General features: G+C 39.4%; 1 protein-coding gene across 1 annotated transcript; it reads right to left on the reverse strand.

Annotated features, from left to right (window-relative positions):
- Window positions 1-1,257: 1,257 nt before the first annotated feature.
- On the reverse strand, window positions 1,258-1,938 carry LOC131650825 (secreted RxLR effector protein 161-like). Its single transcript, XM_058920537.1, has one exon. It carries the CDS (start codon window positions 1,936-1,938, stop codon window positions 1,258-1,260), a length of 681 nt encoding a protein of 226 aa, XP_058776520.1.
- Between the last annotated feature and the right edge of the window lie 11,948 nt (window positions 1,939-13,886).

The following is a 13,886-nucleotide window of genomic DNA, read 5'->3' on the forward strand; positions in this document are numbered from 1 at the left end:
ACGGCGGTCGTAATGGATTCAACGGTGACCGTACATTTGTTGGTGATGATACCATTATTGTTGCCGTCGATCCACCAGTATTTGTTGTTCCCACTGGGGATGAATCTGCGGCATTTTGCGGTGTTGCTCCGGTTAGAACACCTCCTTGATTTCCAGAAAGATCAGAATTATTTGTATTAACTTCAGCCATGTTAGTTAATTTCCGAACACTTCTTAATATCATACATAACTATTGTACTAACAAATATAAAACAAACAGCAATTGACGGGTCCCACTGGGCGTGCCAATTTGTTTACCCAGAAAAATGGTAAACAAGCGCTAGTTTCCTTTTTAAAGGTTACTTTTGCAGAATCAACTAGAATACTCCAGGACTAATTGCTTTATTTTGTTATATTATGTGTATCTGATTTGTATTAAATGTAAATAGTGACTTTAACGTAAAAGTAAGCACTGAAATTAAAGGCTTTAAAGTAAATCAAAGCAATAAAAAAAAGGCAGTAAATGTGCACTGAAAGATAAAATGTAATGTAAAATGATTGCATTTAATTAAACTGGTACGCATACGTACATTCCAAAGTTGCACTCGTTACTCATTGCGCAGAGATTTGAGTTTACTTGTGTTTATGTAGAAAATGCGGACCCCTAACTATTCCTATGAAACTTGCTTAAATAGAAAAATAAAATAACTACTACTAACGGTCAACTGGCTATCAGTCAACACGTGTCTTCGACATGCAAGATCTTCAATTGTGAGACTTCCACGCGTCCTGTGAGAACTGCCAGAAAAACTGCCTGGAACTGCCTCTTAACTTCTACTGCCTCTCGACCTCCACTTCAGTTTCTGCAGCCAAAATTCCTTAAGTCTTCGCATACTTCTGGTCTGGTCGAACGCTGAAGCCTCTGATCATCTTTCTAGTCGAACAGCTTCGACTACTAAGCATTACTTAGTCGAACCACTTTGACCCAAATGGCAATGTAATTATTTAATTGAGGCCCAATTACCAATTTAGGGCCTTTTTACCAAATTGAGGCCCAATTACCAATTTTGAGCCCCAGTTGCCCATTTGTTAATAAGTCGAAAACCCAGGGTAACACATAGAAGACAATAAGATGATAATTAAGATGAGGAGTCTTTGGTTCTCTCAATCTTAATGATACAATTCTAACATAACTCTAAATAAAGACAGTAATTATATTATGATGGTTACAATTCTCACATAATGCTTACTAGTAGTGGTGGTTACAACACATTAATTTTAACACTCCCCCTTAATGTGTTGCTCTTTAACTCCCATTGCTTCTCTAAGTTGCTGAAATCTTCCTCTTGGTAGTGCTTTAGTAAAAATGTCTGCAAGCTGCTCTTGTGAATTGCAGAACACTAACTGCACATCACCATCTTCGATCACACTTCGAATGAAGTGGTGCTTTATATTAATATGTCTTGTTCGACTGTGGAAAACAGGATTCTTCACCATGGCTATTGCTGATTTATTTTCACAGTGAAGAAGCAGACTTTCTTCTTTCTTTTCTCCGATATCTTCAAGTATTCTTCTCAACCACAACGATTGTTGTGTAGCCAAACCAGCTGCCAAATATTTTGCTTCAGCTGAAGATTGAGCTACAGTGTCTTGTTTCTTCGAACACCAAGAAATTACTCCTGAACCCAGGCTGAACACATAACCAGAATTGCTTTTCATGTCATCAACACTTCCAGCCCAATCACTGTCACAGTAGCCTTTAGCTTCAAGTTTAAAATTCTTTTCAAACCTGATTCCATGTTCCATGGTTCCCATGACATACCTTAGAACTCTTTTTGCTGCTCCAAGGTGTAAATGACTTGGTTTACTCATGAACCTTGAGAGTAAACTAGCAGCAAACATTAAATCGGGTCGTGTAGCTGTTAGATAAAACAAACTTCCAACCAAACTTCTATACATGCTTGCATCTACTAATCTTCCACCATCTTCCTTTTTTAATTTTTCATTCACCACTAAAGGAATATCAACAGGTTTGCAGCCATTCATCCCAAACTTTTTCAAAATATTTTTAGCATATCTCCTTTGACAAATAAAAACTCCATATTCATCTTGGTAAACCTCAATACCAAGAAAATGATGCAGCAAGCCAAGATCACTCATCTCATATTTTTTCATCATTTCTATTTTAAAATTTTCAACCATTTTCTTGTTGTTACCCGTATACATCAAATCATCAACATAAAGGGCAACAAGAAGGATATCATCTTTACCTTGATGCTTCACGTACAAGGTATGTGTCATAACCTAATTTTTGACCCCCCTGAGATGACATATCTTCAGGATTTTTCATCAGGTCAAGACAAGTACCCAGAGCAGTCATTTCTCCATCTGGTACCTAATCGAGGATGCTCAAAGACAAGAAAGCTCAGGCAAAGGATCAATCAATACAAAGATTAGTCCCTAATACAATCATGAGGCTCAAAGACTTCACTTTTCTCATCTATGATTGATTAGACATCCAGTCATATGAGTACAGGTTTACTCAGGTCGCCAGACTAGGGTTTTGAGCCTATCAAGGACTGAAATCAGGGATCACATTTGGGAAACCCTAAAAAACCTCAGAGGGTCATTCAAAGACATCAATCATCTTCAAATAACTCATATTACAAGGTCTACTGGACATCACACTTCAATTCAAAGTCTACAGTCATTACTTTCACATGGTCGACAAATTAGGGTTTTGACCTAATTCATCAAGATAGTTGACTTCTGATCAGGGCATGAATCCAAAACTCAAGACATGATTCAAGGATCTCTACTACCTCCATATAATCCATTTATATCATCCATTTGTGGAGAAGATCTTATTTCTACACAAAAGCCCAAAAATTCACTTTGTCAGGGAAAAGTCAACTGTGAAGGATCATCATTGACTTTTAAGATTTTTGGTCAAAAAATGACTTTCAAAGATCAATATCATCAATATATGGATGTCAAAGTCATTTGGCCAAAGAAATTCAAAGAAATTCATCAAGGAGCGAAAAGTCGGGAATTAGGGTTTTTGAAGGCATGGTGAGATCTCAAAATTTCACCTACACAACTCAAAAAACTTCCAACATGAAAGTTGTAGATCTTGCAAAATAAAACAACATCTTACAAAGGAACTTTTTTCAAAAGATCAACCATTTATGAAGTTTTGGAAATTTTGAAGTTTAGGTCATAAACACTTAGAAATTTTTCTAAGTGTTTTAACCTAGTTTTCATCCAACTTTGGGCTCATTTTTCACAAATTTCCTAAATGATTCTGAAGAAGACATAAACTAATGATTTGAAGTAGATGTTTAGGGCTTTCCAAATTGTGTTCAACCTTCTCCAAATTCAATTTGAGCTAGGAGTTATGCTTGTTCAAAGTTGGCCTCATGAAGTAAAATTATAGGTCATGGACACTTTTGGACTTTGCAAATTTTGTGCAAATAACCTCTCTTATGGATGCTACACGACCCATAACACATCTGAAACCATGCCATGCATTCATTTTCACCATGCCATAAGGATTGAAGAAGATTCTAAAAACAAGAACATGTGATTATGTAATGATTACATTTGTGAATTTATGGCAAATTGATGAATCACCCAAGGAATCTTCTCACCAACCAATTAGAGCTCATTTCTGGCTCAGAATTGTCCCCTAAGATCAAGCAAAATCGAGGGCTAGGGGATTGATCAAATGGAATCAAAATTCTCATCATTGCATAAGAGATATTTGCAAAATTCCTTCATGGCTAAGAAAGCAAATCAACTTCACTAAGGAAGCTCACTCCTCTGCAGCTATACTGATCCATTTGCCTATAAATACAGATGCATTCCTCATTCAAAAACACACCAGAGCAACCATATTACTTGCTTTCTCTTTCTCTCCTCTTGTTCATTGTTTTTCAAAGTTCTTTGGCAAGAAGAATCGATTTCTTCAAACCAAAGCTTATCTTTGGAAAGTGAGCATTCTAACATCTCAAGGGAGGTCATTTGAGGTGATCCAAGCACCTGGATCACTTCTGTAGGTGGAGGAACACCATTGTTGCTCTCACTTTGGAGCACTTGCAGTTGGAGGTCCATGGAGTGATTCAGAAGGTTTCAAGGCAAGCCAATCATCCAGACACACTCCTCAGGTCATAGTGAAGCTAACCAGATGGCTGCAGCTCATCTGTAACTCAGGATTCAACAACCTCCATGTCCACTTGAAGCTCAAATCGAGGGAGGTCCATAGAACAATTCAGAAGGATTCAGGCTACAATAAGCATCCAGTTAGCATCATTGAGTCTCAGGGAAGCTATTGAGATCATTCATTCAAACCCAGGTGCTCTCAATCATCCTCACGATCTCCATTTTCAGAGGTAAGTTTCTGAACTTCACCTCTCTAATTTAAGTACCTTTTGTGAAATAGCTCGATTCTATCTTGTTCAGCATCATCAGAGGATTGAAAACCCTCTATCATCATCCATTTATCTTTCAGTATAGTCATTTAATTTGATTTTGAAATTTTAGGGTTCTTCACGATTTCTGATAAATTAGTTAGATGTAGTTAATGATAGTTCATGTTAGTTACATATTTAGAATCGTGAGTGAAATTAGAGCAAGTTTCGTGTTTACATCATGACAAATGGTTGAGAAACGAGTGAGTTCAGAAATCCAAAAATGGAGAGCTTGAGGTTGAAGACGAAGATGGTGGTGGCGCGCAAATTTGAATTCTCAGGGCAGGGTTTATTTTATCTTGAATGGTATGCGTTTTATTAATGACTAAACAACTTGCCCTAGTGGCCACACATGCGCCCTTAGTATCATCATGCCACAAGTCTGGGGTTCGAATCCCCCTCGCCCCAGACTTTTTCATCCTTTTATTTTTTTCAGATTTTTCTAACTTGTTTTAAAACAAACCCAAATGCGCGCGTGTTATAGTCACCAACTGGCGTTTGGCTCAGTGGTGTTGTTTTGAGTGTGTGGCTATAAGGGCGTGAGTTCAAGCCTTGCAAGGACCAAAACCTATTTTTTTATCACTTTTCTAACTTAATTCCTTCACAACTTTAACCAATTATTTAACTTATCAAATTAATTCATTTTGACTTCATTTTTTAAACACTTGTTGATTAATATATATATTTTATAAATAATCAAAAAAATCATAAAAATATTATTTATTTCATGTATTTTAATTAGGTTTAAAATAGTATGTTTTAAATGTTTTCTTAAATACTTTAAATATATATATTCATTTTGTTTTAACCTAATTACTTTGTGAATAATGTTATGATAAAAACCCTATTTATTTAGGTCTTAATTAGGTATAGATTTCATCTTTGCCTTAATTAAGTTGACTTTTGTCAATCTACAAAATTGTTTTCAATCTCCGATTAAACAGACGATTAAGGTTTTCAAACAACAAAACCTTATATCATTTCAATCTTTTCTTCAACTGTTTTCATAAACAGTAAATCATTTTTAAGTGGGCCTCTAATAGAGTGTAAGTCCAAAAAAACCTTCTCTTCTTAGCTTGTTTTCAAAACTGTATTTTCAAAATCTTCTTTCTGTTTTCAAAACATTCTTCTGGTATTTGAAGGGCATTATTCCCGGTGAAACTCTTCAGATACCTATGTGACCTTTGTCCATCTTCACTTCTTCTGTTTTCAAAAAACCATTAACTGTTTATCATATACATTCAACTGTTATCAACAAAAAACAACAAAAATTACTGTTGAGGCTCTGTACATACTTCTTCAATGGCCTCCACTCCATCCAGGTTAGGCTTTACAAGCTTTCAATTTACAGTCTTTATTTAAATTACTGTCAAATATAAACTGTGCATATATTAGTTTAGAACTACGTTTGAGTATAAACCTTAGGACAGTTAAACTATATATATATTATAGGAATATGACCTAGGATTGAGAATGTCTTCCCGGTGAAGGCTCTTTCCTAATTAGAGATCTGTAGTCCAAACCCCCAAGATGAATTATTCCCGGTGAAACATCTTGGCAAAAACCTTAGAATCCAAAAATATAGGACACATCCACCCAAAGAGGAATTATTCCCGGTGAAACCTCTTACCCATTTGCTTAGAGCCAAAATAAGTTCAAAACTACATAAGCTTTCTCTTGTGCTATAACAAGGACCCTCGATTAGCCTCCTCTTGGGCTTTGTACAAGGACCCACAGGCTTCTTAAAAGCATTTCCAGCTTCCTCTTGAGCTTGTATACAAGGACCCATCAGGTTTCTTATAAACATAGGAACAGGTCTTTAGTCACCTTTTAGCCTACCCTGGTGAGTTTCTTCCAATTTAAACCAGACTTAAAACAAGCTAAGTTTGTCTCAATTTTGCATTGAGTACACTTTTTGGAATGAGAGACATGGACAGTCTCTGTCACCCTTATCTTCATCAATCCTCCTTAGTAGGGTCTAGGATCTATGTTTTGGTCATCCTCAGCATTGAGTCAGCCTTCATCTTGGGCTTTAAACAAAGAGTCTCCACTAGATAATCTTTCTGCCATCCACTTTTCAATCATAAATTCCCTGGAAAGGGTTAGCCTCCAAAGTCATTTAAAATCAATCCATTCCTTCATTTCAACAAAAACCCCTGGAAAGGGTTAGCCTCCAAAATTAATAAATAAAAAAATAAAGATTCATTTCTCTTAGGAGATAATTTCCCCAAAAGAGTCAAAACCCCTGGAAAGGGTCAGCCTCCAAAAAACATGATAAAATCAGTCTTTTAACAGACAAATTCACCAGCTGAGTCAAAATCCCTGGAAAGGGTTAGCTTCCAAAGAAAAATAGTCTTTTAATAAATAAAACCTCTTCAGTAGAGTCAAAACCAACAAAAACAGTTAGCCTCAACCTTGGGCTTCATACAAGGCACCCAAACAATAAAACTCCCCTGTCAACAGTTAGCCTCAACCTTGGGCTTCATACAAGGCACCCAAACAATAAAACTCCCCTGTCAAGAGTCAGCCTCAACCTTGGGCATTGTACAAGGCAGATAATAGAGTCTCCCCAGTGAGTCCTTCATCACTCAGTAGCCACAACCTTGGGCTTTGTACAAGGCAGATAAACCATATCTTTCATGTGTCAAAGATTCCTAACACTTAGGATCTTTCCCCATATAGTCATCAATACTTAATTCATTTAAGAGTCCGCCACAACCTTGGGCTTTGTACAAGGCAGAAAATAGTATTTTTCCCTAGCTAAAGTTAGCCACAACCTTGGGCTTTGTACAAGGCACACAAATAGAGTCTCCCTAAGTAGAGTCAGCCTCAATTCTGGGCTTTGTACAGAACACAAAAATACCCTGTAATTAATCCCCAGTGGAGTCATCTCCCAGAGTCAATAATATCAATTAATCAATCAAAAAGCCTCAAGCTTGGGCCTCATACAAGCCAGCTAAAGTCAAATCTTTCATACAGTAGATAGACATAGCTTATCTCCATAGAGAGATATTTTTACTACTCTACCACATTCAAACAAACAAACATTTCAATTTCAATTTCAATCAAAGTCTCCCATTTAGGACTCTGAAAGACATGCTCTGGCACATCCCCAGACTTGTACACTTTCCCTAATTTGGACGAGCATCTTTCTTTCATTTAAGAGGCATCTGACTGGCATACTTGCACACACACAAGTAAGGTCCCCCTCTTGAATGAAATGAATTCAGTTATTCTGTCACTCTTTCAAAATGTTTGTGGTAGAATAGTACAAATACCTCTCTGTAGAGATGATTTCATGTCTCTTTACTGTAAACAGAGATTTAATTCCAAGCTTCACCCTTGAGCTTCAAGCAAGGCACAAAAAAAACAATTAATTTCCCTAGTTAGTTCCCCGAACTACATTAAGCTCTGACTTCCACTAGGGATATGTAGGCATGAGGTTCACAAGGAATCTCAGCGAGCTAATAAAATACCAAAAATAGTCAGTCTGTCTGTCTGTCTGTCTTTTCAAATCAATTCAATTCCTTCTCCTAACACAAAGGAGAAACTTTCCCAATCATTAGCAGCAAACACAATCACAATGACACAGAGAAGGTTCCTGTAGAGTACTACAGATATGTAGGGTGTTTAAACACTTCCCTATGTATAACCGACCTCCCGGACTCCAGAATTTCTAGTCTAGGTGTAAATCCCCACACTTAGCAAACTCCTAGGGTTTAGTTGAGATCTTTTTTCCCCTTTCCTACTCGTAGGACAAATAAGAAAGTTCGTGTGATATCGTAGGAAGAACTGAAATAAAATTCATCCCACCACGGGCGCATTCTTCTTCCAAATTTCGCGTGAAGGGTTTAGCGTGCCGTCCTCCCAAGTGAAACGGGGAGGTAAAAGAAAACGACACCACAGAAAAAATGGCGACTCTGCTGGGGATATAAGTGTTCAAAACCTTGGTTTTTCATCCAAACCAATGGTTGACCTGTTGCTGGTCCAGCCCCAATGAGGAATTAGGGATGCCAAATTCCCCCTCAAACAAGAGAGGTCCTGCCTAACCTCTGTGTCATTTCATGTGTTTGTTGCATATATATTTGTTTATTTTGTTTATTCTGTATCGGGAAAGGGCTTGATTCCCCCTTGTGGTGAGAAATCCTATACCCGGATTTGAGTGCAACATAAGATAGGATGGAGGATGTCTTCCCGGTGAAGGCCCTCTAATCTTGGTTTCCAAGTCTACTCTTGGGATTTGCCTGGCTGGTTGTGATTAACTGCGCCACTGCATTCCGAGACTGATTTGTACCAGGAGGACCTAGAAACACATTAACCCCACTTAAGGCCTTTTTTAGGACGTAGAGCGGTGATTACGGAAGTAATTGTCACGCAGATACTACACTCAGAGATTCCCCAGGTCGAGGAACTAGGAAAGCTCGGAAAACTGGTGGTCAACCCCCAGGCTTTCAAGGAGAAGTATGGAAAACTTCTGTCTTTGCTCAATACCAACATTGTGGATGGGATCCTTCCCACCTTGGTACAGTTTTACGATCCAACGTATCACTGCTTCACCTTTCCAGATTATCAGCTCATGCCTACGTTAGAGGAGTACTCTCGTCTGATTGGAATACCCGTGTACGCGCAAGATCCGTACTCCGGTTTGGAAAAGAATCCTGACGACGTTATCATTGTTGCAACTACTCCTTTGAATGTAGTCGACATCAGAACTCATATGGTGAGTAGAGGAGGAATTCAAGGATTGCCCTCCAAATTCCTGTTTGATCAAGCTCGGTACTTCGTCAGCATCCAAGATATGAGCGCATTTGAGGAAATCTTGGCTTTGCTTATCTACGGATTGTTTTTGTTCCCTAACATTAACGATTTCGTCGACATCAACGCAATTAAGATTTTCTTAATTGGAAATCCAGTTCCAACCTTGCTTGCGGATGCTTATCACTCTGTGCATTCAAGAAACCTGCAGCGAGGAGGATTAATCACATGCTGCGTACCGTTGTTATACGAATGGTTCGTTTCGCACCTGCCAAAGTCTAGCACTTTCTGGAATATGAGGGATGGCCTTTACTGGTCACAGAAAATCATGTCTCTCACTCATACAGACATTGATTGGTGTAGTCCTGACAACGACGAAACCAAGATCATCTTCAGTTGCGGAAGTTTCCCCAACATACCCCTTATTGGAACTAAGGGAGGGATCAGTTACAATCCAGCTTTAGCCCGTCGTCAATACGGTTATCCCATGAAAAATATTCCAAGCAACATTCAATTGGAGGGTCTGTTCTTCAAGAACATCGACGATCATGGCAACATGCTGAAGAAAGAAATTGTCCAAGCCTGGCGTCTTGTTCACAGCAAAGGGAGAAGATTGTTAGGAAAACATCTTTGCATCTCCCTGGATCCTTACCTTCAATGGGTACGCGTCAGAGCATTCAAGCTCAGGATGCCATATCAACATCAAGAACCTATTCCCCTAAGGGAACCAATTTACCTTTTCTCCACCGATGTTGAAAAACTGCAAGCGGCATTAAACAAGGTATGCCAAGAAAGGAATGCTTGGAGGAATAAGTATCGAATTGTCAACACGGAAAATGTTGAAATTCAAAACATCCTAAGAAGGAAGGATGAGTTACTTGAAGTGCTCGATCGACAAGTGACACAAACGTCACTTTCTCATCATATCCCTCCTGCTTCCTGGATCATCGATCAGCTCACGTCAGAGAACGCTCAGCTCAAGAAACAGAAGAAGATGTTAGAACGTGAAGTCGGCTCATCGTCAAAGTTTTAGAGTCCTTTCTCTCAGTTTCTCTGTATTTCTTTTCAAAGTGTGTAAAAACGGCGTTTTCGCTTAATTAATAAAAGTTTGATGTTTCATAACGTAATTATGGTGTTTCCTTGAAAAATATTAACTTAATTGCATATCATACATCGCTTTAGTCGTACGCACTGACACGAGAATTGTCGCGGATCTAATAGTCACTTTCCTTTCTCCAGAAAGAGAGGAGGAGAAGGAGGTGAACCAAGACTTTCAAGCTGTCTCATCCATACAACACTCGTTCAAGTCGCAAGAAAAGAATGGAAGACTTTGAGCAAGAGAATGAAGAACTCAGGGAAGAGATTAATACTCTCAAAGGTACTGTTGAAAGACTCAATAGTATGGTAGAAGCCCTGGTAGTTGCACAGAATCGACCAACGCCAGAAGAACCGCAAAGGACTGTGGTTTCCGAGATTGTTTCTACTCCTATTCCTCAGTATACCATGCCGCCTGATCGACCTTGGGGCATGCCGTATAACTTTACTCCAGAAGGGTACATACCTCCAGCTTCTAAAGCTCCAAAAGTCACCATGGATATGCGTCCACCAGAGGGTTACAAACCTCTGGAAATTGAAGTCCCAAGAGCAACGGCAATGGGTTTCGCACAACAGAATGCTGAGATTCCAAGATCTGCTGTCATGGCTTCTCCACAGCCGATTATGCATACTTTTCCCCCACAGGGCGGACAAGTATATCATCACGCTCCAAGTGAGGATGCTGGCGTGTATGAAAGATTGGACGAGTTCCAGGAACAGTTTCTGCAAATGCAGAAGGAACTCAAGACTCTCCGAGGACAAGATCTATTTGGAAAGAATGCTGCAGACCTCTGTCTGGTTCCAAATGTTAAGATTCCTCACAAATTCAAAGTACCAGAATTCGAGAAGTACAAAGGGAATTCGTGCCCACAAAGTCATCTTGTGATGTACGCTCGAAGAATGTCAACTCAGACTGATAATCAACAATTGCTCATTCATTATTTTCAAGACAGCCTGACTGGTGCTGCACTCAAATGGTACATGAACTTGGACAGTTCAGAGATTCGTACTTTTCGAGACCTCGGAGAGGCCTTCGTCAAACAGTATAAGTACAATCTGGATATGGCTCCTGACAGAGATCAACTCCGGGCCATGACTCAAAAGGATAGAGAAAGCTTCAAGGAATACGCTCAGAGATGGCGTGAAGTTGCTGCTCAAATTTGTCCACCCCTTGAAGAGAAAGAAATGACAAAAATCTATCTCAAAACTTTGAGTCCATTTTACTACGGACGAATGGTTGCAAGTGCACCAAGTGATTTTACTGAGATGGTAAACATGGGTGTGCGTTTAGAAGAAGCAGTTCGGGAAGGACGCTTGAACAAAGAACCAGAATCTTCTGTTGGTCCAAGGAAGTATGGAAGTTCTTTCCAGAAGAAAAAGGATCAAGATGTCAGCAATGTCTTGCACAAAATCAAGAAGAAATTCCAACCTCAAGTTGCAACAATAACTCCGGTTGTTAACTCAGCGCCAGCTTATCAACCTCAGGTCTCGCAACAACAAATTCAACAAAGGTCGCAGCAACCTCAGCAGCAGGTTCGACCTCCAAATTACAACAATAGGGCTCCAAGGTATCCTGCCTTTGACCCCGTACCAATGCCGTATGCAGAATTGTTTCCAACATTACTGGCAAAAGGACTCATTCAGACAAGGGGTCCTCCAAATCCTACAAACAGTTCCTCACCATGGTATAAGGCTGACCAATCTTGTCCCTATCATCAGGGGGCACCAGGTCACAATATTGAGAACTGTTTCTCTTTCAAGATTGACGTCCAACGATTAGTGAAAAGCGGAATGCTATCCTTCAAAGATACTAATCCAAACGTCCAAGCAAATCCTTTGCCGCAGCACAAAGAAGCTTCAGTAAATCTGATAGACCAGCACCCCAACGTCATTCAAATCTACGACATTCGTCAGATAGGGGAAAATCTTGTCAAGATGCACGCTAAACAAGCTGGGTACGGTCATGTACCACCTCACAACTACTTCACATGCGAAATTTGTCCAAAGAATAATCAAGGATGTGTCGTAGTTCAAGCTGCATTACAAGAACAAATGGACTTAGGATGGATTCAACATATCCGAGTCAGAACTGAACATGACATCAACATGGTTCAAGGATGTCCAGGAGAATACAAAATCTACAAAGTTGAAGACCTTGAAGGATCGGTAGTCAGGTTCCATAAAACTTTAAATGGACTTGCCTACTTTGGAACAGATTTCCACGCTTACAGTAGATGCAGAATCTGTCGAAGAAATTCACGAGGATGTTTGCGTGTTCGCAACGATATTCAAAAGCTGATGGATGACAATACCATTACTGTTCTTGCCAACAGAGAAGATGATGAAGTCTTTACCATATCTCCTCAAATTAATCAAGGTGAACCTATGCAAGTTAAGTATGATAGCAGGAAGACAGCAATTGCTCCGTTAGTCATCTACTTACCAGGTCCTGTACCGTATGAGTCCAGCAAGGCTATACCATACAAGTACAACGCTACATTCATTGAAAATGGTAAGGAAATACCATTACCATCTGTTGTCAACATTGCTGATGTTAGTCGAGTCACCAGAAGTGGACGAGTCTTCAACAGAACAACAGAAAATGTGGAGAAACCTTCGGAGGAAGTACCACATGGGCAAGACAATCTTCCGACCAATGTTGTTCAAGCAAAAGAAAATGATGAGATCTTGAAGTTAATCCAGAGGAGTGAATACAACATTGTAGATCAATTACTACATACTCCGTCTAGGATTTCTGTTCTTTCCCTGCTATTGAGTTCTGAGGCTCATAGGGAAGCTCTACAGAAAGTTTTGGAACAAGCTTTCGTAGAACCAAGTGTTACAATAAGCCAATTTAACAACATCGTTGCCAACATCTCTGCAGGAACTAGCCTAAGTTTCTGTGACGAAGATCTTCCTGAAGAAGGGGTGGACCACAATCTTCCACTTCACATCTCAGTTGGCTGCATGGGTGATGTACTCACAGGAGTCCTAATAGACAATGGATCCTCTCTCAACGTCATGCCGAAATCAACATTGTCAAGATTATCTTTCAAAGATTACCCTCTAAGAAAAAGTCATGTCATCGTCAAAGCATTTGATGGATCAAGAAAGTCAGTTTTCGGAGAAGTAGATCTTCCCATAACTATTGGACCTCAGACGTTCAAAATCACTTTCCAAGTTATGGATATTCCAGCACAATACAGTTGTTTGCTAGGTCGCCCATGGATTCATGAGGCTGGGGCAATTACTTCAACACTTCATCAGAAACTGAAGTTCATAAGAAATGACAAATTGGTAACCGTATGTGGAGAACGAGCTCTGATCGTCAGCAACCTGTCATCTTTCTCCGACATAGAACCAAAAGAAGTTGTTGGAACTAAATTCCAGGCACTTTCCTTAGACAAAGGAAAGGAGAAAGCAGCGTCTATCTCTTCATACAAAGATGCAATCCAAGTTGTGAAGGATGGCACTACCAGTGGTTGGGGTCACATTAATATTCCTACCAACAACAAGAACAGAACGGGAATTGGATTCTTTCCAACATCATCAAAAGCTATCCCAGGGATTGAGGTAGTTCTCCCTATT

Source organism: Vicia villosa, linkage group LG2 (assembly GCF_029867415.1).
Source record: "Vicia villosa cultivar HV-30 ecotype Madison, WI linkage group LG2, Vvil1.0, whole genome shotgun sequence".
NCBI lineage: Eukaryota > Viridiplantae > Streptophyta > Magnoliopsida > Fabales > Fabaceae > Vicia > Vicia villosa.

What these genes read in the sequence shown, in the direction of transcription:
- LOC131650825 (XM_058920537.1), bottom strand. Translation starts at nt 1,938, where the DNA reads ATGTATAGAAGTTTGGTTGGAAGTTTGTTTTATCTAACAGCTACACGA.